General features: G+C 37.0%; 4 protein-coding genes across 4 annotated transcripts in view; 2 read left to right on the plus strand and 2 right to left on the minus strand.

Annotated features, from left to right (window-relative positions):
• Positions 1-1,786, minus strand: part of myo15aa (myosin XVAa) — a 55,750-nt gene extending 53,964 nt beyond the window's left edge. The window contains exon 1 of the mRNA XM_028455342.1: positions 1,670-1,786. Coding sequence (XP_028311143.1) covers positions 1,670-1,687 — 18 coding nt within the window. The 5' untranslated portion in view covers positions 1,688-1,786. The remainder of the gene's footprint in view (positions 1-1,669) is intronic.
• An 859-nt stretch (positions 1,787-2,645) lies between these two features.
• drg2 (developmentally regulated GTP binding protein 2) lies at positions 2,646-9,500 on the minus strand. The gene is made up of 14 exons (XM_028455859.1): positions 9,343-9,500; positions 9,131-9,221; positions 7,871-8,031; positions 7,653-7,742; positions 7,506-7,566; positions 6,841-6,931; positions 6,674-6,746; positions 5,832-5,922; positions 5,630-5,727; positions 5,485-5,561; positions 5,286-5,374; positions 5,146-5,204; positions 5,001-5,054; positions 2,646-2,930 (listed from the first exon to the last, which is right to left on the minus strand). Exons 2-14 carry the CDS (start codon positions 9,192-9,194, stop codon positions 2,844-2,846), a joined length of 1,095 nt encoding a protein of 364 aa, XP_028311660.1. The 5' UTR covers positions 9,195-9,221; positions 9,343-9,500; the 3' UTR covers positions 2,646-2,843.
• Positions 9,495-11,366, plus strand: gfer (growth factor, augmenter of liver regeneration (ERV1 homolog, S. cerevisiae)). Its single transcript, XM_028455860.1, has 3 exons — positions 9,495-9,893; positions 10,574-10,788; positions 11,015-11,366. The coding sequence occupies exons 1-3, from the start codon at positions 9,708-9,710 to the stop codon at positions 11,175-11,177; spliced, it is 564 nt and encodes a 187-aa protein (XP_028311661.1). The 5' UTR covers positions 9,495-9,707; the 3' UTR covers positions 11,178-11,366.
• A 981-nt stretch (positions 11,367-12,347) lies between these two features.
• Positions 12,348-21,605, plus strand: syngr3a (synaptogyrin 3a). The gene is made up of 4 exons (XM_028455276.1): positions 12,348-12,539; positions 17,222-17,456; positions 18,917-19,062; positions 20,227-21,605. The coding sequence occupies exons 1-4, from the start codon at positions 12,438-12,440 to the stop codon at positions 20,434-20,436; spliced, it is 693 nt and encodes a 230-aa protein (XP_028311077.1). The 5' UTR covers positions 12,348-12,437; the 3' UTR covers positions 20,437-21,605.
• The last annotated feature ends 1,676 nt before the right edge of the window (positions 21,606-23,281 follow it).

Here is a 23,281-nt window from a genome sequence, read left to right on the forward strand (position 1 = left end):
CTGGATTTTTGTAATGAGTTAACTAAAACGGAGGAGGGCAGCAAAGACAATTTAGTCAAGAGGAAGGTCCTATTCCTGTGTTTAAAAATTAAACATTTAAGATAATAGTTATTGCCCATATGACTGCATTATAAAATAATACGAAACCCAACAATAACCTTTTGTGACATATTTTCTCTCTGGCTTGATAAGGTTTTAATGAATATAAGATTGTAATATTAGCTGGTGATGCTTGTATTTAGAATTGTTTGCAGTAATTGGGTGGATTGGTCCTTGACTACCAGTAGTTTTAGTGAATAAATGTCAGTGTATGTTATGGTCATTGAATTTTCCGTTCAGAACAGGAAATCGAGAAACAAAATACGAGCGGTTATTTGACTTCCGTTTTCCAAATGCAAGGCATATTTATTTATCAGGGTCAAGAAGGGATAAACAAACATTTAAAAATGGGTTGATTTTTATTTCTAAAACCAAAATACAGTACCAGATAACAAATACAAAAAAAAAAAACGCCCGGAAGTTGTTCTTTTCAAAATAAGAGCACACATGAGGAAGCTGCTGTTTTTCTGGTGCCAAATCATATGATTTTTCTCTATATTCTGCCTGCTGTTTAAAATGTCTTTAGAACCGTACTCCGAAATAATTTTTGAAATGGCAAAACAAGGTTTGTCATTTGCAGAAATTGCTACAAATATATTGCACATATTACATATATCAGTAAGTCAGATTAAACCATTTTCTGTGCAAAATCTCCTCACATGTCTTGCTGAAAAACTCCCACTTTGGTGCGATATTTTTGTAGCAATTTCTGCAGATGACAAGCCTTGTTTTGCCATACTTCATATATTTTGGCGCCAGAAAAACAGCAGCGTCCTAATATATGTGCTCTTATCTTGAAAAGAACAAGTTCAGGTCTCACCATAATAATGAAAAACGAACCTTTTTTGTTTTGTTTCTGTCCTCTGGTGTTTCTGTTTTTTGGTTTTAAAAAACGAAAATTAAAAATCAACCGAAGTTTAAATGTTTTTTTTTTTTTTTTTTTTTTTTGCTTTTTTATCCTTCACCCTGATGTAGAAATATGCCTTGAATTTTAAATTTGAAAACGGAAATCATAACCACTCGTTTTTTGTTTTTCAATTTCCTTCACTGACCGATATATTTCAAATGAAACATCTGGTGAACATCTTTGGAGCGTCTACTCAATACCTTTCATGGTGCCAAAAACAATTTTTGAAATAAATAACCCATGCATTATATTTAACAGCTGTAACTTTGGTGAAGCAGCATTTTTTTGTACTGTACATCAATGGCCTTAGAAGTCGATTGAGTTGAATAAAAACACAAATGCAAGTACAATAAAGATGAACTTATTGTTGCTCCTGTATAGGTGTATCAATTTGATTATTTTAACCATAAACACTCCTTGTAAAACCCATTCATCTGTTTATCATGTTATTGAATCATAATATAAGGGTTGATTTAAGAGCAACACTTTTTTTTTTTTTGAAATATTTTCATTTGATCTAATCGAGGAGAAAAGGCACGTTGCAGAGCAGCACCTCATGCACACGAGCACCGATCGCCAACTGGAGCCAAGCAGCATCAAGTGTCATTCCTGCTGAACACCACACAACACACACCCCACCCCACCCCACCCAGTCAGCAGTACCTTTGTCTCTCCTTTCATTCCTCACTGAAATCCATCCACCAGGCCATTTCCCTTCAGGTTATTCCAAAGCACAATCGCTTTATCCACAACGTGCTCTGATCAGACATCATGAAGTCATCTTGTAAGTTTGAGTGAAACTACTTACTAGCCCTCTTTCTTTTCCCCCTGCCTCTCCTGAATGAAGCCTCCCACTCAGCCCTCCTCTCCGAGACTAAAGGGATGCTTGTGAATATTTAATAGTGCCATTGTACTTGTGTACATGTGTGAGTGAATGGGGCATTGACTGGAAGTTAAGAGTACAAGAACAACGCTCAGCTAGCCTGAGACATCAGCACAGACAGGTGGGCAGTAGGGATGATGCAATGGGAGGGGTTAGAGGTCACTGATCCCCCCGTACTGTGCAGAGGGCATGACGACGTGTCGAGTATAAGGTTAGTGTATGCTTTACATATGTAAAGTCTATTAAAAATTTGCCTGATGCTCTTTCACCTGTTTTATAACATAATAATAATAATTAAGAAGACAGTCATCAACATCCCCCACCAGATTGGTTCTCGTCATAACTCACAACCTTTTCCTCAATGTCCTAAATCTAAGAAATTAGATGTATACATAGCAAAAAGTTATCACATAAAAATATAAAATAACTATCTTAAACTGTTTGTAAGAAAAGCTGTCCCCTTTGAAGACACCTCGAGCAGAGTAAAAAAATTGAAAAAGAGCAATAACTCGGGGAAAAAATAATTGCGCGCTTCTCATTTTCGAACTCTATCAAGGTATTGATACCCTGAAGCCACACAATGAATTTGGTTATCGTATTTTAAACGGTTTCTGAGAAAAGCAGTCCCCTATAACTTGGACGGATGGAGCTCAAACGTATATATCCCCCTTCCACACTTTGTGGCGGGGGATAAAAAAGGTAAGGCAGATGAAATATGAGAAAGTAGCTACACAAAGTGAATTATAATGAACACACTTTTAATGTTTTACACAATTTATTTCCATTTTGAATCAATCTTTTTCATTATCAATGTTATCAAATCAAATGGAAAAACAGTTTGTGTCAATTCTTTCTTGGTTTTTGTTGGGTGTCATAAGAACAGAAGATGTTTGTCTTCACTTTGTTTTTACTGTACAGTTTGTTTTAACCTCCCCTGAGGTCATTTCAGTCTTGTTACTTCTTAACAATCTGGATGACGTCTTCGTGCTCCATGATGTGTGTTAGGCCTACCCGCTGAGGGCTGTACTTGGTACTGGTTCCCTGAAAGCAGAAAAGACAATTGTACAACAGTTAGTTCTGACCAAGTAATTTGATTGGACGACAGACATTCTAAGAGTGCTGATATTGAGCAACAACAGCACTGCGACTTCTTACAGATCATATCACTCTGCTGTGCAGCTGATCTAAATACTGTTAATTACCGTTACATCTTGGGCTACACACCGTCACTACGCTCACACTGCTGGTCTTAATGCACAATTCAGATTTTTTCAAAAAATAACTTTTTTGTGTGCGTGGTTGTTCATATTACATATTAAATGCGACACTGAAGTGACGCACAAGCGCCAAAGAGGTCCTAAGGTGACCCATGACCCCGCAGGTGCACGTACGGTGTTTAAGGAAAGTGAAAAACAGCCAGGGTTATCGCTCTAGCCGTTTACTGCTACATCTTCACAGCGGACTGTTTGGATGCAGAGTCAGAGTCAACAGTGGTGGGATAGTGATGTCAGCGGCTTCAATGAGGTGGAGTTCATTCAAACCTGAATTGTGTCGTTCAGACGTTCTTTATTAGTTTGGATACAGGTCACATAAGGACAAAAATATTGGATTTCGGTCACATTTGCCCGCAATGTGAACGCAGCGTGTGTGCTCTGCACTTGTGGGACCATTTTTGTTGGCTAAGACAAATTATTAAATATACAAACATATCATAATCTCTTGTCACTAACTAATGAAATGCGCTTGTAGAACTGTTGTATAAAAGCAATATCACACTAGAGGGAGTGCTGTTGGGCTGAAATATCAGCACTGGTGCAGTGTTAATTTCGTTGACTAAATATTTCCGTCATTATTTCATCACAAATATATTTTTGCGGACGAAAACGAAATGAAAACAAAAAAATAAATCACTGATTGAGAGTAAAACTATGACTGAATTGATTGACACAAAACGCATCGACATCCGGTCGGCCTATTTTACGGCAGTTTGTGTACTATTTAAAAGGTTGAAACCCTGCTATTTAAAAATAATTAGAAATGTATGTTTTGAGTGAATTTTAATTCATTTCGGGTTTTTTTTTTTTATCTTACTTGCTGTTTGGTTTTTGAGTTTATGATCTTTGATATTTGTTTTGTATAAATTGAGTTGGAAATTGCACATTTTTGTTTGCATTATGTGAGAAAAATACCATTTCAAATTTGACAGTCTGTCTGTGTTATTCAGTACTGCTTTTGTATTGAAATAAAGAAACAGAAATAAGAAAATTTGTTTTATATATTACATAAACACCCAAATTACAGTAGGTTTAGTTTCTTTCCTATACCAACGGTAAAAAATTGTCTAGTAAATCTGTTATTGATTTAAAATTGCTTGGTATTTTAGTCGACTAAAATTAAAACAAATCTTGACTAAAACTATAAAGAATTTTAGTCAAAAGACTAAGACTAAGACAAAATAAAAAATTTTTGTCAAAATTAACACTGCACTGGTGTGATTATCTAGGACAGTCGGCCGACTGCGGATATTAGAGCACAACAGCGCTCCCTCTAGTGTGATATTGCTTAAACAGATGCTTAATGTTTACAAAGTAAAGCAAAAGGGCTGGAGAAAATAAAAATTGCTGCAAACGGTGTCTATTAAAACCAGTCTTTAACAAGGGTGCCCAAATAAAAGGTATGGCAATAAAGAGAGAATTTAGAAAAGTGTTTTTTTCCAACCTAAACATGTTAAAATAACATTTAATAATTGACTTAATAAAGACCTGAGTAACCCCCACAATTGCAAATGATAATTGTTCAATGGATATCACAAATTAAAATAGGTTGGGGACCCATTTCAGTTTCTCCAGAATATATGCAACATAGCTTGTCACAAAAATGAAAAAAACAAAACCAAAAAAATAACATAACTTCACTTTAATGTAACTAAAGGGGCCAAATTTGCACTTCCCACAAACAGGGACCAGTCGGATGTCTCGCATCAGAGAAAGGAAAACCAATAACTGATTACATCAATTTATTCTATATTCATTTTCTACATTGTTTGGCTGCTATCATGATAACAAAAAGGCTTCAGGATCATGTGATCAATGTCATAAGAAACATACTTACCCAAACCAAGGCATATTTGAACTGGCTTGCTAACGTTCTGTGGATTCGATGGCACTGTGGGTTTAAAAATGAATTATCAATTATGTCAACGCTTAACTTTTATTAAAAACCATGACATGCCCTATGCACACTAGGTTTCACTTACCACATGTTCTACAGAAGCTCCTCTTCTCATGATGATGGCATCACCAAAGTCTGGACGCTCTAACAGCAAAAACCAACCGAAACAGTCAGGAAAGATCGTTTTCTCACCTGATTGTTGTGAATGGTTGATTATCTGCCTACCTCCTCTTTTCTTTGTATAAATGCAAATGAGAGCCAGATGTTCCCACAACGTCTCCAAAAGATAATCCAGATTCAGCTTCATCCCACAACTTGAAAAACACACACAAAAGGAAACTTTCAGTTGTTTGGCTTCAAAAACACACGTTACAAGAAGAGTGCATGAACAAAAACACACACACACACACATAAGATTACTGACCTGATGACAACACTGTAAGGTCTGCGTGCCAGGCGATCCACCTCCTCAATGGAGATTTGATCCACCTTATTGTACACCTATATGCGCAAACACGTGAGTTAAAAGCACAAAAGTAGGAGACAAAAAGCAAAGTCTAACAACATACATAAAGACAGGGCATGTAAACTCTGTTTCCAACAATGACGTCAATAAACTCGTCTGGGGTGCTGTCTTCCCTGAAGAGGACTTCTGCATTAAAGATTTCTATTGAGAATAGTCAAAGAAATAATCTGTGTTCCTGAGTATCAGTGACAAACAATAACGTACATATGTATTTGGGAAATCTCAAACGTTGGACTGAAGGATACTGTATTCATGAAGAATGAGTTGGACTAGTTTCTCAGAACAGTGGGTGAGAGGAACCGTGGAGTTGTAGGAAAGGCCTCCACCTTTTTTGGGCTACAGGAAAAAAACAAACAGAAACACATTTTACAACCATTACTGATCTAATCTGAGTACATACTAACGCTAAACGATTAATTGCATTTGCGATATCATAAAACGCGATATTCCAATCGCAAAGGCTGAGATTTTTTCCTATTTTTTTTTGCACATGCTGTCAAAGGTGAACACTACAAGAAGAGCAATATTTCTAAGACAAATGCATGTTTTTTTTATTGGCTTTAAATAAATAAATTTATTTTATAGCATAATTGTGATCATCACCAGCTCTCCCTAAGAAACACTTTATTATAGGAAGGATTTTTATATATATATATATATATATAGATATTTGTTTATTTTTATTTATTTATAGACTGTCCTGTTGAGTTCAGAGAGTGTTTAAGAAGTGCAGTCCACATGTTTACATGTTTCATGAAACGTGAAGTTAGATATGTTGAAGAGGTAAAGCCACAGATTTGTTTGCTTTATTGTTGTAATCTGTGCTTTAAAATGTATATTTTATATTTATTTAAAGTTTAAATAAATCTGAAATTGATTACTATTATGAAACAGATTGATTAATTGCTTGTGTTCATTGAAAAATACATGACAAGAGGCCCTTGAAAAAATAATCGCACATTAAATCATAATTGCAATATTGAGGAAAAAAAAAAAAAAATCGCAATTAGATTATTTTCCAAAATCGTTCAACCCTAGTACATACGATTTGAAATTTGAAATCAAAGCTTCTGCAGCAGAACGGCACCTTGAAATAGATGTTTGGTTTTGACCTGTTCAGTCTGATGCCCACTGACTCCAACTCTTTCTCCAAGAGATCTCTGCAAAGAAAAACAAGTTCACCCTAAAAGCTGATGATAGAAAGTTGGACAGTCCCTCCTATTATAAGTGGCTTCTTCACGTTGGATCGCAAACCTTTGAACTTCTCCTTTAGTGGCATCCAACATCATGATGACAACATCTGCTGTTCGGGCGACAGCTATGACCTGTCGACCCCGACCCTTTCCTGCAAAATATTAAAGTGTAAATACACCTTAAAAACACTTTTTTCTGCTGAATACATGCATGATTAGGTATGAAGTAATGCAGTTTGTTAATCCTAGTCCCACTCTTCACATTTTAGTCAAGGTATCGAAATTTAGCGTTTTTAGTTGTAAAATGTCAGAGTGACTGCCTATTATGAATTTTGCTATTGGCTGAGATTAGATCAGTGATGTCTTATTGGATCAGTGACATCACTAACCGTCACTGTTGGCCCCGCCTCTCCTATAAAAGATAGGAGGAGGGACTGGTTTCCTCCTCTCACGGCCCTCAGTGTGCATTGATTGACAGCTCCATGCGGAACTGTGCAGCGCTTTGGGGGCGGGGCTGCTGTGACTGGACGTGTCTAAACTACTCGAGGAGCAACGCCCATAATCACGGCATTTTTTGAATTTCCCCCTAGTGGCAGGTCAGCAAAAACCTGGGGGTGTACTTACATTTTAAATAAATTCAGCAAAATACATATTTTAACACTGTCCAAACAAAACAATATCAGAAACGTTTCACACTGAATCATGAAACAAATGAAGTGTGCATACCTTGAGCCGCTCCTTCTATGATTCCTGGCAGATCAAGCAGTTGGATGTTGGCCCCTTTGTACTAAAATATAGCAAATTAAAGGAGTTAAACACACACGGTTCTCCACTGCATTAAACTGGTAAGATTATCAATAGAATATCTGAAACCTCAATAACACCAGGTATGCAGGTGAGGGTGGTGAATTCATAGGAAGCAGCTTCGCTGGCAGTCGATGTCATCAGGCTGAGGAACGTGGACTGCAAAATATCAAGGGAATGCATTCACTTCACTTTACGGTAAATAGTCTCGTTTGGTGTTGCGTCAGGTGTTATTGAAAGGCTTGTTGTGCGGAGGAAAAACTATCCAATCCATCATTTGAACGCACCTTACCCACAGAGGGGAACCCAATAAGTGCAACACGTGCATCTCCTGATTTCATAACATCAAAGCCCTCGCCCTTTGCTCCTGCTGACTTTGAGGGCTCCAGAAGCTGAGCTCGGTATTTGGCGAGCTTGGCCTTAAGCAAACCAAGGTGATACTCAGTAGCTGGACAGAAAATCACAAAGAGGCATCAATAAAAAAGAGGGAGTGTACAATGATTTTACAGTGTGTGTGAAACACAGCATTTTTCAAAAGAAAAAAAAAAAAATAATTCAAGCACAACACACAAATATGCAGTTACTTAAGACTATGTTTCACAGCTGAAACTGTAATAAACAGTAATAACAAAAAAAAAGATGCAGCAATATATAATCTTTTAAGTTTGCTTTGTCAGACAAGACAGACTATCATCATTTAGCCTGGTCATCTCATAAACTCATATCGACTAAAATACCAAGCAGATTACATAAAAAATTACATGAACCTAGATCCTACATCATTTAAAACCAGTTTATAAAGAAAGTACATCACTCATCGACTCGCTGCACATTTATATATAAAAATAGATGCATTTTTTTGTGTGTTTCAGTCATTTCGTGTATTTGTGTTGACATTCTGTTTGTTTGATGTTGTTTTGTGTGTTGAGTCATAATTTTCTGTTACTTTATGTGAACATTTGTAGATGTGTGTTTTTTGGGTCCTTTTGTTCAATTTTCTGTAATATTGTATGTTTATTTTCTAAATCTGTCATGTGCTCTTGGAGTCATTTTAGCGTGTATATTTTGGGGATGCATTTTGCCCATACAATGACCACAGCGCCAGTGTATTTGTGGTATTTGTGGTTATATATTGATTATTGTTGCTGGGTTGTTCTTTGTTTTTTTTTTTTTGTTTTGTTTTTTAATATCTTTTTTGTTGTTTGTTTTGTGCACCAACTACCAAGACAAATTCCTTGTACTGCCCTTAAAACTGTACATGACCATTAAAAACATTTCTGATTCTGATTAATATATCACTGATTGATTGTCCTGAATCAACTTTGTCTCCACAGTCTGTCAATATAAACAAAAAACAGAACATTTAAACACATAAATGACAGTAGTGCTAACTGAAAATTAAAATATATTAATACAGACTGGTGCATAACTCCTAAAATCTCAACACAGCCAATCATAATCAGGGCCTACGGACGCCTTCTCTGCCGAATGGGAGTCAAACCAACAACCATGAGGCTAACAGTTAGCAATCTGTCATAATGTTTTACCTTTATTCTTCTGAGTCCGTGCGATTTCTCGCTCTATCTCTGCGATTTTATCCAGAATGCCCATGGCTGTAGATCACTGCTTTACACTGTCCTGTAGAGAGACGGAAACGTGTCAACACAGCACAGGGGCTAGCTTGAATTAGCCTCCAGGCTAACAAAAACAACGAAAAATAAACCACTAAATAGTGTCATGTATGGGTGGTAATGTTTACCTGTGCACTTGGATAGAATACAACTACTGTCAGCTACTAAAAACAAATAAAAATGTGATAAATCTAACTTTAACAGAGGCTACGGTCTGCAGCATGGACGGGAAAATGACGTCAACAACCGGAAGCCGTCATTTTAAAAAGTCCGGAAGGAAACAGGGAAATTCAGTCCAAAGGAACCGAACAGAATCAAATACAAACACGAGTGTAACACGGATAAAGACAAAAATAAATAAATAAATAAGAGTCTGACTGTAGGATACATGTAGAGAATAATAAACAGCTTTAAGGTGGACACAGGTGTATCAACAGTAACGACACTGGAGGACAATTCGTAATACAAGGAAGGTCAATGAACCGGAGGGACCATGGCTGCGTCTCCGGGATCCGGGGGAACATCGACCTCCAGCCCGCCGGGGTTTGAAGGGTTCCCGGTTCCAGTGAGCGGCAGACCGCCGGGGGAGGCAGAGCAGGGCGGGGGGAAGAAGCCGTGCAGGGCCTGTACGGACTTTAAATCATGGATGAAGCATCAGAAACAACAGACTTCTGCTCAGGTGACTCGGTTTACAGCATTAGAATGATTACAGCCATCAAAAGCAACACATACTGGTTATTCAGCTGGAAACTGTATGAAACACATATGAAAACCTATTTCTTTTGTCCAGATCTAATATTGTTTACTTAGAGATAACCTATGATTATTTCATAATAAATCCCATCACAAAAGGAAATAGTTTAAAATAGCTTTAGTATTTAATGTCAATGGTAACTATTTATATAGCACGTTTAAATAGTCAATTCTTGTCAAAGTGCTTTACAATAAAATAGGCAGAACTATAAAACAGATAAGAGATAAAAAATAAATAAATAAAAAAAAAACAGTAGCAAATATGTATACACAACATACAACAAGAAGAATGAATAAAACATAACACGCAGATAATGAAAGTGAACAAGTGCATTTTAAGACGAGGTTTAAAAGCAGAGAGTTCACAGTCAATTGTAGATTGGTTTGTTTTTTTATTTCTTTACAAAATGCAGATAACTTTTGTCATATTTCAATCCATCCTGCCTTTGTTTGGACTTACTTGTAGTATAATATTTGACTGGTAAAAAAGGGTCCTTGACAACGTCTTTAATTCTACTAACCGTTCATATTATTTACTTTGCTTGATCTTAATTCTAGCTCGTTTCTTTAGTCTTAAATCACTAACATTGTTGTATAATTCTCTAGGAGCCGTCTGCCACACCATCAGAGCCTCAACAAGAGCCACAGTGTCCACTGGACAGGGAAGAGTTAGGGCGTAACACTTGGTCTTTCCTGCACACGATGGCGGCGTATTATCCGGACGAACCAACATCCTCCCAGCAACAAGAGATGGGACAGTTCATCAATCTGTTCTCCAAATTCTTCCCCTGTGATGAATGTGCACAGGACCTCAGGGACAGGTCAGTGAAGTGTGGGATTTAGGAATATAGCCCATAATAACACACAATATTATACTTTTTGCTGTTATTATTTATTGATGTGAGAATTTGCTGGCACTTTTCAAATTTAATCCACGTTAGAATTTGTTTTGGTTAATTTTCTGTTATAGTTTGCAGCTTGAATTAGTCAGGTTTAAGATATTCCTCATCAGATTTTTAGGTTTTCTTTCTTTTAACGTTCTTCCAGGCTGAAGACCAATCAGCCAGACGCCAGCAGCCGCAGCGCTCTCTCTCAGTGGCTCTGCGGTCTTCACAATAACATCAACGTGCGACTGGGGAAACCAGAGTTCGACTGCACACGTGTGGATGAAAGGTGGAGAGACGGATGGAAAGACGGTTCCTGTGACTGAACCAACGCTGAAACCATAAGACAGGATAAAAAAAATCTTTCATTGTTACAAAACAAAGTGTGATCTACTGGAAATCATTCCTTTTTTTAATGGAAACATGTAATTACTGATTTGAAAAAAAAAAAAGGGTTTCAATTCATTATTATTTAATACATCAGTTGAGTTCTGTAATAAAATTATAGAATATTGTGTTGGCTGAAATTATGATTGTGTGTTGAACTTTCTCTGGTACATTTCTGACTTAATTTGTCTACAGAAAACATATCTCTTGTTTGTAAAGACTGCTGTTAGATATTTGTTTTTAATTCTTACAGTAATCTGCTGTGAGAGCTGTCAAATCTGATAAATATAAAGCTTGTATTAATCAGAAAATGGTATATTTTTTTATTCTGCTGAATGTATTCTCAAACGTTATTGTTACAACACTAGGATCAAGGGTTTGTGGTCAAAGTGCATTTGTGTTGATTGAGCTTTAAAAGTGTGTTTTTTTAGAATAAAAAAATAAAAATAAATCAAAGTTAAGTTGATCAATGACTATAAAAGAAACATTTTGTAAGGTTAGGGTAGGGCTGGGCACTATATCAAGATTCAAGATGTATCAAGCTTTCTATTTTGGTGTTATAGAAAATGACAATATCTTGTATTTGATAATATATATATGTATCTATTATAGCTTATTTTGTTTTAAAATACTCGTTTTAAGAGTTGCTGCTTTTGCTACTTCTCAGAACAGCATGAAATGCACAGTCAGATGGATTTCTGAGAGCGTCCTAACCCAGACCTTCCCCTAAACAAGCCACACTACAGAACTCACTCACACATGCTGTCCCTTAGAGGAGAAAAGGCCAAAAGTGGCACATATTGTGCTCCTGCTTGTTAATACATTTTCCATCAGCAAATTTAACTCATAATTGTTTTTCTGGTAAAACTTGATCTAAAATAATAATTAAAAAAAAAAGTGTAGAGATTTATATCGTATATTGCCATTTTGAGATTTGAGTTAGCCCTTGAATCAAAAATTATTTTAATAAACTGTTTCATTCAAAAAATAAAGCAAACGAACAATTCCAATAACATTTCAACTGATTTGCATGTACCCGCGTCTGCATCGTGCGCGGTCACGATGGCTACCCCGCACGTCCATCCATCCCTGTGCATGCGCACCCTCGGGAGCGCGCACAGACGCGTCCCGACAACAGCCGAGCAGCGGCGCGTCCGTCGTGCCGTGGACCTGGGAGCGCACACAGAGAACCACCGAAGATGGACGGAGTGGGATCGTTCGGAGCGGGCCGCACCGGCTCCACCATTGACCCGATCACCTTCGTGAAGCAGCCGCAGACCATCCTCAGAGTGCTGACCTGGGTGAGAGCGCGCGTGTTTGTGCGTGTGCGTGGAGGTGGATGCAGGGGGAGCTCCTCTGCGTCGTCGTTGATGCGCGAAATCCGTGACGTGTTCCCGCTGCACAAACAGACCTTTAGAGATCCAGTGAAGCCTGGTGCGTGAAAGGCAACCCCGGATTGTGCTTTTATTTTGGGATACGCGTGAGAAACGTGCGGTGCAGGGTGGAACCGTGGCCTGCATGGTGGTTAATACACCCTCAGCATGACTCTGGTTTTTACTACACATGTTTTCTGACGTAAACTCGACTCTGTCCCTTCTCTCTTCCTTTCCTATCATTGTGAAATCTCATCACAGATCATTAAATTAGCCGCAGATAAAACATTTTTTATATCACTCATCCATCGTCTTTAAAAACTCCTCCCCTGAAAAATACACCTTTAATTTCTAAGACGAGCTCCATAACAGTGTTATATTATGTTCCCCTTGTATATATAAGCCTACGATTCCCGTCATATTTCCAGCCCTATAAAAGCTTTGGTGTCGGTCGTCATCTCACCTGTGATTGGTCCACAAACATCATTACGCACGCAGCGTAAAGGGATGCGTCGTGATTGATGTAAAAGGCATCATCACCTTTGGGTGACACAGAGAAGGTCTGCTGTTGTAAGGCAAAGACCTCAGAGAATAAGACCAATTTACTGTAGCTGAGGCTAATGCATCCTTGGTTATCCACTGATAATTAGCTCTTTGGTTTTTCTTTAGCTACTGTCATTTATTAGCTCCTACACACCTGCCTCAGGGCCTACTATCAGCATTAGACCCATTATATTTTAAATTCCAGCAAAATTGCCTTGAATTTACTGTAAGGATTTCCTAAAATGGTAAAAAAAAAAAAAAAAAAATCAGAAGTACACAGAGAAAAATAGCCAGACTGGCTGTTAAATGTACATTTTACGGTGCATCATGTGACCATGGAGCAGTGTGGTTGAACTTGATTGCACCTTATCTTCACAGTTAGATTGGACCAGGGTTAGATGGCCTGCAGGGGGAAAGCTTTCCTAGGACCTTTTTGCGTGGAGTTTGCATGTTCTCCCCGGGTTTTTGTAGTTGTTGTTTGTTGAAAATACTCCAGCCAGCTTGATCCCACAATGCAAAAACCAGTGCCGTAGTTTGATGGAAAGATGATCCCTAAATTTCCCATAGGAGTGAGTGAGTGAGTGAGTGAGTGAGTGAGTGAGTGAGTGAGTGAGTGAGTGAGTGAGTGAGTGACTATAGCAATGGATGAACGGTTCATCAAATCCTTTCAATGTCGCCCACATGACTGACTTTGCAAAGACTAGATCTAATTTTTAAAATTCCCTCTTGAAGCTGCTGTACAAGTAGATAGAATAATCCAGATGGTTTACGGTTAACATGTTACCAAATGCCCTGCGACCCTGAAATAGGACAAAGCGGGTCTGAAAATGGATGGATGGATGTTACCAAGTATAACGCTGATGATTTCTGGCCAAAAGTAGTAAAATATTTGCTGAAAGATAACGTCACACATGATTTATGTTTCAATTGCTTTGAAAAACTGAAAATTACTGCTTCAACATTATATATTAAATGCAAATCAAACTGGAATAATGGATGGTTGGAAAATGAAGTTGTATATACTGTATATCATCAGCTGTCATTTGCTCACTCATAATCATATTTGAGGTCATTGAACTAAGTATGTTGAAACTTTTAAAGGTGCAGTTCTTTTGTGTACAATTTAAAAACAGTAATTTGAAGTGGATAATCATATCACAAATAATCAAATCAACATATGCTACTTATTTTGTCTCACACTTTGCTTCACACTCACTTCTGATGAAATAATTCAAAATGAAATACGTAAACACAAACCAAAAATAAAAGATGCCAAGGATTTTAGATTAGAATTTAGATTTAGATTAGGTTTTTGTCAGATGAATCAGTATTTAATTATAAAATTAGATCTTTGCACGTTGATGGTTCTAATTTATTGTACAGTATATGCTGTGATATATTGCAACAAGGCTCAATCATTTTTGCAGCAATTTACACTCATTACTGTTAGAACATTTGTGATTTTGCACAAGTACTTCGGGACCTTTTACAAAAAAATAAAGATTACCGTAAACAGAAAAATGCCGAATCTCCTGATTCCAGGGGGCACATTTTACTTTATGTCTTCTCTTTGTATCATTGTTTTATTCATTTTTATTATCAATATTTTTAATATAATTTTCAATAGATTTCAATGTGGCTGCAGCAGACATTCCTCATGCCCCCCCAGAATTGTGTTTTGATAGTATTTTTTAACTGTTTTGAACATTTAAAAAAAAAAAAAAATTGTGCTGTAAAAGTTTGGTGTTGACCGAGAAAAGAGTTCATAGATTTTGGTGACTGTGGTCACTGAATGCATGTTTGAAAAGTGATTCACAGTTTAGTCCACATGGACTTCTGTTTGGCAGGCTGCCTTTAGAGTTTTGAACATGTGAGTTCAGTTTCAACCAGTGCTTGTTTGCGATTGAAAAAAAAAAAAGCTGCAGTCTGTAGAATGAGGGGCACATTGTCAGCACTTAGTGCAAAGATTAAATGATCATTTATTAAAATATAGCTAACAGGAGTTTGACATATTCCTGTTTTTAAAACTGGGACGTATGTATTTAAAAAAAAAAGAAAAGAAAGATGCAGCTTTATTGTCTCATTTAATGAAAGCACAGTGTGTAACTATCTACCCAGATTAATTCCTCACATGTGATTACTTTAGAATGTGTGCCTGACATTATCCCATTGTGTGTGTGTGTGTGTGTGTGTGTGTCACATGGTCACATGGCCCTATTCTGCCAGTGAGTGTTAGTCAGCTGATCAATGTCAGCCAGGCAACACCAGTAAAGCAATAGAAGAATGGCTGTATACATGAAGCAGAGAAATTAGCTGTAAAGATGGCACACACTCACCAGGGTTGCTGTCAATTATTATTTGGTAATTAATTACATTTAAGACGTAATTATAATTGTAATCATACTCAAACTGTCAATTACAATGTAGTTAAATGCAAAACTTGGGAACCATGTTACACTTCTATGGCGTACACATATAGTTAACAATTATCAAAATGTGTTTCATATCAAGTCTACCTGTCAGTTCTCTTAAGGATCATTTTAACAATTTTAAAAAAAGTTGAAATCTAGGGGTAAACTGACAGAAAAAGAAGCTCAGACACCCACAACAACATATTTATACCAATATTTTCATGGATAAGGAAGCATAACAAGGTAACCAAGAGCTGAAAAACAAATTAGATGATGGAGAACATTTCTTATTGTATTTTACAGCTGATTTAATACATGGACCGACCCGTTAGCATAAGAGATGCTAACAGAAAGCTAACACAAGAGGAAGGTTAGGTTTTATGGGCTCATTTATTAAAGGCTCAGTAATTGTAATTAATTGTAACTGACTTTTAGGGGAAAAATAATATATGTAGTTTTAATTGTAATTGGAAAAAAATGCCGGTCACAATAATCATAATTGAGTTGTTATTGATCATTGACAATTGAAGATGTAATTTTAATTTAAATATGTAATTGACCCCAAATCCATCACTCACACTCGCGTTTTCTGCTCCAGTACTGTGTGATTCTTGAGAGGAAGTCATGCGTTAGGTTAATGCCTTTGATTTGAACACACACGTCCACCACCATCCTCAGTGAGAATCCATCAGTGTTTGTGTCATACAAACAAGCAACACTTTCCACTAATCCTTTGATCTTTTCTATTGAATTAAACTTTATTTATGTAGCGCAAATTACAACAAATGTAATCTCAAAGCGCTATCAAAATACTGTATAAAATTCTTAATAAGAAGGAAAAAAACCCAACAAGATCCACATGAACAAGCATTTAGCGACAGTGGGATGAAAATACTCCCTTTTAACAGGTAGAAATCTCCAGTAGATCCAGGTTCAGAGGTGGCAGCCATCTGCTTTGACTGGTTGGGGTTAGTGGACAGAAGGAGGAGAACAGAACAGGATAGAGAGATAGAACATCAGAGTGTCCCAGACTAGTTGAGTCGTGAACCACAGATCAGGAACTGTCAGCTCCAGCATCAAGACACCTGAAACAGAAAAGAGATAGAAGGGCGAGGAGAAGGCACAGACTGCAGAAAACCATGATACCCTATTAGCAGGTCTGCCTGTATGGTTTTGGGCTTATTGGTTAGGTTAATGCTTGTTAGAAAGGCGACGAAACTCTTCCCGTAGATTGGTAAGCTAGCGTCGACTCCATGGTTCGTAAATGCGAGACGAGGTTAGGTTAGGTTAACGCTATTATACAGTATACGCTTTGTTAATCTCTTCCCGTAGATTGGAAGTTTCCTTATTGGCATTGAGTAATAAAATGTCTATCTCTGATGGTAGCTGAGGAGTGGCGTCTCCTGGAGAAGCGGCCATTACAGACGAGACCTTATCCGGTCTAGTGGTTAGGTTAATGCAATTATACAGTATACGCTTTAGCAAATAAATAGGTTTTGAGTTTAGCCTTAAATGTGGAGAGGGTAGCAGCCTCCAGTACTAAGACTGGGAGCTGGGTCCAAATACGCGGAGCCTGGTAGCTGAATGCTCTGCCTCCTGTTCCACTCTGAGAAATATGGTCGTCTCATCTTCTACATTGTTTGTTTGTTTTTACAGATTTTCTCACTGGTGGTCTTTGCCTCCATCGTGAATGAGGGTTATGTTAACATGGGCAGCGAGCGTCTCCACTGTGTCTTCAACAAGAACGCAGATGCGTGCAATTACGGCGTCTTTGTAGGCCTGGTTGGCCTGCTGGCGTGCTCCTTCTTCTTCCTGCTGGAGTATAAGTTTTCCTCCATCAGCTCGGTTAAAGACAGGAAGAAGGCTGTGATGCTTGAGATCGGATTTTCAGGTGAGAACAAACTGTTCACTTCAGCTGATTCTTATGTTAGCGAATCAGTATGGGGCGCTGATTGTTAGCCTGGTATAAATGCTAGTTTAATAGTTGCGCATGCTAAAATAAACAGCAGCTTTTTGCAACATTTAGCAACAAACCACTTTTCAAAACCGTGTACATTTTTGTTACTTTTGACCAGATTTACAGCAATATTTGTGAAATGTATGATTTTTTTGTAAAACTATAATGTAAATATTAAATCTAAATGTTAAATAATAAATCTAAATGGTAAATCTAAACCTGAATGTTAAATGTGAATGTTAAATGTTAAATCTAAATGTTAAATATGAATGTTAAATGTTAAATCTAAATGTCATGGGTTAAACTAAATATCTAGCTAATACACAAATTAACCAGAAGTAGCAAAAATAAAAGCACATTCCGGTTTAAGATTACATTTAACATTTAGCATTTAGATGTATATTTAACATTTATATTTATATTTAATATTTAACATTTATATTTAGATTTAACATTTAATATTTACATTTACATTTACATTTAACATTGACATTATATCTTTATGAGAAAAAAATATCACAAATTTCACAAGGATTGCTGTATATCTGGTCAAAAGTGACATTTGAAACATTTGCATACATTTCTTAAACGTGGTTTGTTGCTAAATGTTGCAAACAGTTGCTGTTTATTTTAGCATGTGCAACTTTACAATCGGCACCCCATGAATCAGGCACTTGAGAGTACAATAGAGAGGTTTATAGTTAACTTTGATACCTGTGAATATTACATAAGTGTTTCCCTAGCAACGAGTATCAGTTCAAGTGGAAGGTTGATCGACCTTATCAGAAAGCATCACATCAAAACACACAAAAAAAAAGGTTAAAGCCAACACAAGTGTTACACAAAGACATGATTTAAGTGTTTGAGACACGATGAAAGAGAGGATGTTTGAGAGAGCAGAGGCAAGGGAATCAAATTGACCAGTACTTCTTATGAAGCAACCAGTGAAATCAGTCGATTGAAGCACAACAACGGTTACAAAACCACAGTTCACTGAAGAGGTTGGTACAACCACAGAAATGCTAGTGGAGGACATACGAGCCACAGAGAACATCAAAGGAAGATATCAAAGAGCAGACATTTCCAAGAAAAAGAACAGTGTGAAGTGGCCTAAAGCTACAGATAGGAGAGAGTGGGAAACAGTTATGGGACGCAAGTTCCGGCTTGATCACCCTGTAGCTGGCCACCTTTGATGAGGGTGTCTAGTGTTAAAAAGGCCATTGAAGGTAGGGCTGGTGATACCGCAAATAATAAATATCCTTATCAAAGCACAAATATTAAATTCAATCAAATAAGATAGAGTCATTAAAGAGACTCTAACCATTCACATTTATAAATATTTGTGTAGTGCAGATAAACTACATAAGTTGTTGTTTTTTCTTTGTTTCTGCCAGGATTCTGGGCTTTTCTGTACTTTGTCAGTTTCTGCTTCCTGGCCAATCAGTGGTCTCGAACTGAGCCTGATGAGCTGCCACTCAACCAGGGAGCTGACGCGGCCCGGGCAGCGATCGCCTTCTCTTTCTTCTCCATAATCACCTGGGTATGAAGTGAAATGTGTGAAAGCAAAAGCATATACAGGAACAGGAATACAAGGGAGCTGAAAATGGCTCAACTATTGACCAAACGAAAGTCTTAAAGTGCTGTTATGCTTATTTCAAATAGATAATCCTTAATAAATAGGTCCATAACAAGCTGTGGCAAGCATTTGTGAGGGATATTTAGGCCAAAGTCATTGAACTCCATCACATAATAATGCCATTTAATAGCAAATATATCCCAGTTGGATAGAAAAAGGAAAGAAGACAAAACTGATGATGATAAACTGTCTTAAGATAAAGTTGGTGGTGTAATGCAGAGCTGTCCTGCTAGCTAGCCCAGCTAGCCTGGTATAAATGCTAGTTTAATAGTTGCACATGCTAAAATAAACAGCAACTTTTTGCAACATTTAGCAACTAACCACATTTCAAAAACATGTACATTTTTGTTACTTTTGACCAGATTTACAGCAATATTTGTGAAATTTATGATTTTTTTGTAAAAATATAATGTAAATGTTAAATGTAAATGTAAATGTTAAATGTAAATGTTAAATGTAAATGTTGAATGTAAATGTTAAGTGTAAATGTCAAATGTAAATGTTAAATGTAAATGTTAAATCTAAATGTTAAATGTGAATGTTAAATCTAAATGTCACGGGTTAAACGAAATATCTAAATTCATCGGAAGTAGCAAAATAAAAGCACATTCCGGTTTAAGATTTACATTTATGATTTAGATTTAACATTTACATTATATTTTTATGAGAAAAAAAATATCACAAATTTCACAAGTACCGGTAAAACTTGCTTTTTCAGAGACACAATATTTTCTCCATGTGTCAAAACCTGATTATAGCTCCCTAAAAAAAAAAATCTAAAATTGTTGTCATATTTGATATTGTAGATATGTATGGCTTAAAGGAGAGAAACTCTTTAGGAATTTTGTTTTTAATCTAAAGAGTATTTTTCACATTTTATAGATAAGATGAAAGACAGCATATTTTAGATAAAATCAGTTTTTTAAATTCACATTCTCAGCATTATTTCTTTTTTAAAGATGATTAAAGATGTTTCTCTTTTTATTCCTTTCATGCTTCAATCATCATTATTCTCTTTATACTGTCTACTGGTTCCAACCTGATTGAACCTGCTCTCTGTTCCTGCAGGCAGGTTTAACGGTGCGTGCGGTTCAGAAGTATCTGCTCGGCACAGACATGACCCTTTTTACCACTGAGCACATGGATGGCGGTGCACCAACCCAGCCATACCCGTCTAATTCCCCAGGAGCCACCACCACGGAGACCACTGAGACCTACCAAAACCCACCGTTCACTGAGAACAACACGGCACCAACATACCAGGTTCCCATCTACTAACACGGACCAGGAGATGCAGAGGAGAGGAGAAAAAAATCACTTTCAATGCTGTTACACTGTTTGTGTTTAATTGTTGGCCTCTGCTTCTCAATTTCCACCTCTTGTGGTTGAACATTCCAGCTTGGTCTGAACTTTTTCTTTTCCTGTGTGTGGCACACTTTCACAAATTCAGTGGTTTCGCAATCAAAGCAGAAACATCAAAAGCCAAACAAGAAGAGGAGATGTAGACGAGGAGACCACCTTATAATGTTCACATCATTAAATGAGGAAAAACAGATGAAGGCATCAATGAGAGTCATTCCCCAGAAAAAAAACAGTGTTAGATGACTAAATATAGAGCAGGATATACTCCTGTTTCAGCACCACCATCTTTTTTTTTCTAGGTGCTCAAGTATTAGAGTCGGATTACACCTTCGCCCTGTACCATACTGCCATTAAGAGCATACGCCATGCATCCAATCTGTATGTTTCCAAACTTAGAGCTCAACTAAGTGCCATACTGTAGTGTGTGTGTCCAGAGTTCAGTAGATCTCCACATGCTGTAAGAGAAAATGACAACAATTAATGTTTTGTGACCAAGTGCAATATCTCTACATTTCCATTTAAGGTATAGGAAGGTAAATACTGTTCGTTATGTAGACATGTCAGGTGAAATTTAGTCACTATCGCAAATTACTTCAAGTATTTGAATTGTGCAAATCAAATTTGGGTTAATAACGAAGAGCTAATCATTAAGATCACGTTTTAACTATGATTCAAAGCAGTAAAATGACAGTTTAGATTAGAAAAAAATAGTCCTGGGAAGTCGTTTGGCTAATAATTCTAATCAGTTCTTGGTGACCATTTGTTTCACAATTCAAATACTGCTTGTCAGCAGTGATAACTGGGTGCTTTTGTCTTTTTTTTGTTCACCTGAGGGACTTTGTCCTCCGCTCTGAGTCACCTATTATTGGGATGTTATTTTAGGCGATGCAGATGGTGGGAGCTCCTTTTTTTTCCATGTGTGTGCCTGACTGTGGTGCCATTGTCTTCTAATCCATCTACAGTGCCAGGGAATGTATGCAGTGTGTTATTGGACACAGTGCCCTGTGCTGAGTGTTGAGCTGCCAAACTGCCCTATGTTTTTACGGCTGTGTTTTCCTGCCATCTGCTCTGTGCAAGTGATGGGACATTGTCTGTTTTGTTAGAAACAAAACTAACTGTAGACGACTTCTATCAGTTCGATTTCAGTCTCAGTTAGAGAGTTTGCTTGGTAAATCATTGATTTTTTTCAGTCCCGTGTCAGGAGTGTAGATGATTAGTTGCCATGGTGACAGAAAGAGGAGCTAAGTTGATGTGGGGCCATGTTAAACCCTGTAGTAACTCTGCGTTGTGACTCAGATATCTGCGCCACATATGCTGCATGTATGCAGTATGTGCATGAGTGCGTGCACGTGTGATACTACACATTAGCGACACATGAATCTGCACAATGCACAATGTGCTGCAGATTGTTTTTTTTTTTTTTCTTTTGTTTTTTTTTTACCACTGAAATTGTTTTGTTCCTGAACTTTTGTCAAGGTTTTAACGCAGAGGAGGAATTCATGGGTTTGTTCAACATTCCCTCCCTGAAATAAAATAATAAAGTAAAGAATATGCAGAGGAGTGCGTTTTCGCACTAATATCTGAAATACATTGTCTAAACCTAGATTTTTTTTTATTGATTTATTAAAGCCAAAATAGAAAAGCCAATTAGAATTGATGTAGGCCTGCTAAGGAAGGACATGTCTCACTCTATGTCTGAAATCAGGTAAATAATGGATGTAAAGACCTCCTTATATATTGAATACTATGTAATTTAGGAGTTAATATTGATTGGTTTCCCTGAGAGTTTTACAGTTTTATTTTCCAGTATGATTCTCTATTTCAAATGTTTGAAACTGGAGTTGTCCGTGATTTAAATGAAGTCAAATTACTCGACACAACGACAGCGGGAAAAGAACCGATCTTATAGGTTTTGGGGATATGTTGATTCAAGCCCATTTTTTTTAATAAAATACACAAACAAGACTAAACTTAATATTGTCTTCTCTTTGCACATTATTTGTTTATTAGGTTTCACTGTTTACCAGCAAAAAAAAACATGAAACAATTGAAATCTAGAAACAGATGACGGTTGAAAATGTATTTAGGAAAATATTATATAGTAGTTGTAAAAAAAATAAAAAAAATACTTTTATTTTATTTCATGGGTTCAAGCTTTCTATTCTTCTGCTGGGAATATTTATTGTATGATACACTTGGGAAAAGTCGCAATCAGCTGTTAAGTTTCTTTTCGATACCAAAATGTTTATTTGATTTGGGCTTTTAGATCCTGAACAGTTTAAATGTAAGGAAAAGAACCTGTGTTCCCTACTGGGATGATATTTATCGTTTATGTGTGATAAGGTACAATAGGGAGGATGTGATGGGGTATTAATATTTAATGATAAGGTAGTCTGGGGTGCTTTCAGGGTCAGGTTGTATTATTGTTCTCAGTGCTCGGGTCTCTTCTTCAGTCAGTGTGGTAGATAAAATAATACTATAACAAACATTCTGTGTTTTTGTGCTCTGGCCCACATACACTGCCGTGGTGTTGATTGTAAAAAAAATAAATAAAAAAATCAGTATGTTATTGAAGTAAATGGAACTTGTGTGTGATAATGTCTGGGGTCTGGTTTGTCCTGTAATATTAAAATAAAAAAAATGAACTAGAAATGCTTTCTCTGTTGGAAACGTTTAGTCTCACCTGTCTGTCAAAGGGGCAGAAGAATCGTGCGCTCATGTTGATGTTCTGTCAAGCTGGGATGATGAAATGGTTTCTGTA

Source organism: Gouania willdenowi, chromosome 8 (genome assembly GCF_900634775.1).
Source record: "Gouania willdenowi chromosome 8, fGouWil2.1, whole genome shotgun sequence".
Classification (NCBI taxonomy): Eukaryota; Metazoa; Chordata; class Actinopteri; order Blenniiformes; family Gobiesocidae; genus Gouania; species Gouania willdenowi.

Coding starts and splice junctions, on each gene's coding strand:
- syngr3a (XM_028455276.1), top strand. CDS start 12,438: ATGGACGGAGTGGGATCGTTCGGAGCGGGCCGCACCGGCTCCACCATT. Junction 17,457..18,916: donor GCTTGAGATCGGATTTTCAG/GTGAGAACAAAC, acceptor TGTTTCTGCCAG/GATTCTGGGCTTTTCTGTAC. Junction 19,063..20,226: donor TCTTCTCCATAATCACCTGG/GTATGAAGTGAA, acceptor CTGTTCCTGCAG/GCAGGTTTAACGGTGCGTGC.
- drg2 (XM_028455859.1), bottom strand. CDS start 9,194: ATGGGCATTCTGGATAAAATCGCAGAGATAGAGCGAGAAATCGCACGG. Junction 5,728..5,831: donor ACTCATTCTTCATGAATACA/GTATCCTTCAGT, acceptor TATTCTCAATAG/AAATCTTTAATGCAGAAGTC. Junction 5,205..5,285: donor TTATACAAAGAAAAGAGGAG/GTAGGCAGATAA, acceptor TTTTGCTGTTAG/AGCGTCCAGACTTTGGTGAT.
- gfer (XM_028455860.1), top strand. CDS start 9,708: ATGGCTGCGTCTCCGGGATCCGGGGGAACATCGACCTCCAGCCCGCCG. Junction 9,894..10,573: donor AACAACAGACTTCTGCTCAG/GTGACTCGGTTT, acceptor ATAATTCTCTAG/GAGCCGTCTGCCACACCATC. Junction 10,789..11,014: donor GCACAGGACCTCAGGGACAG/GTCAGTGAAGTG, acceptor ACGTTCTTCCAG/GCTGAAGACCAATCAGCCAG.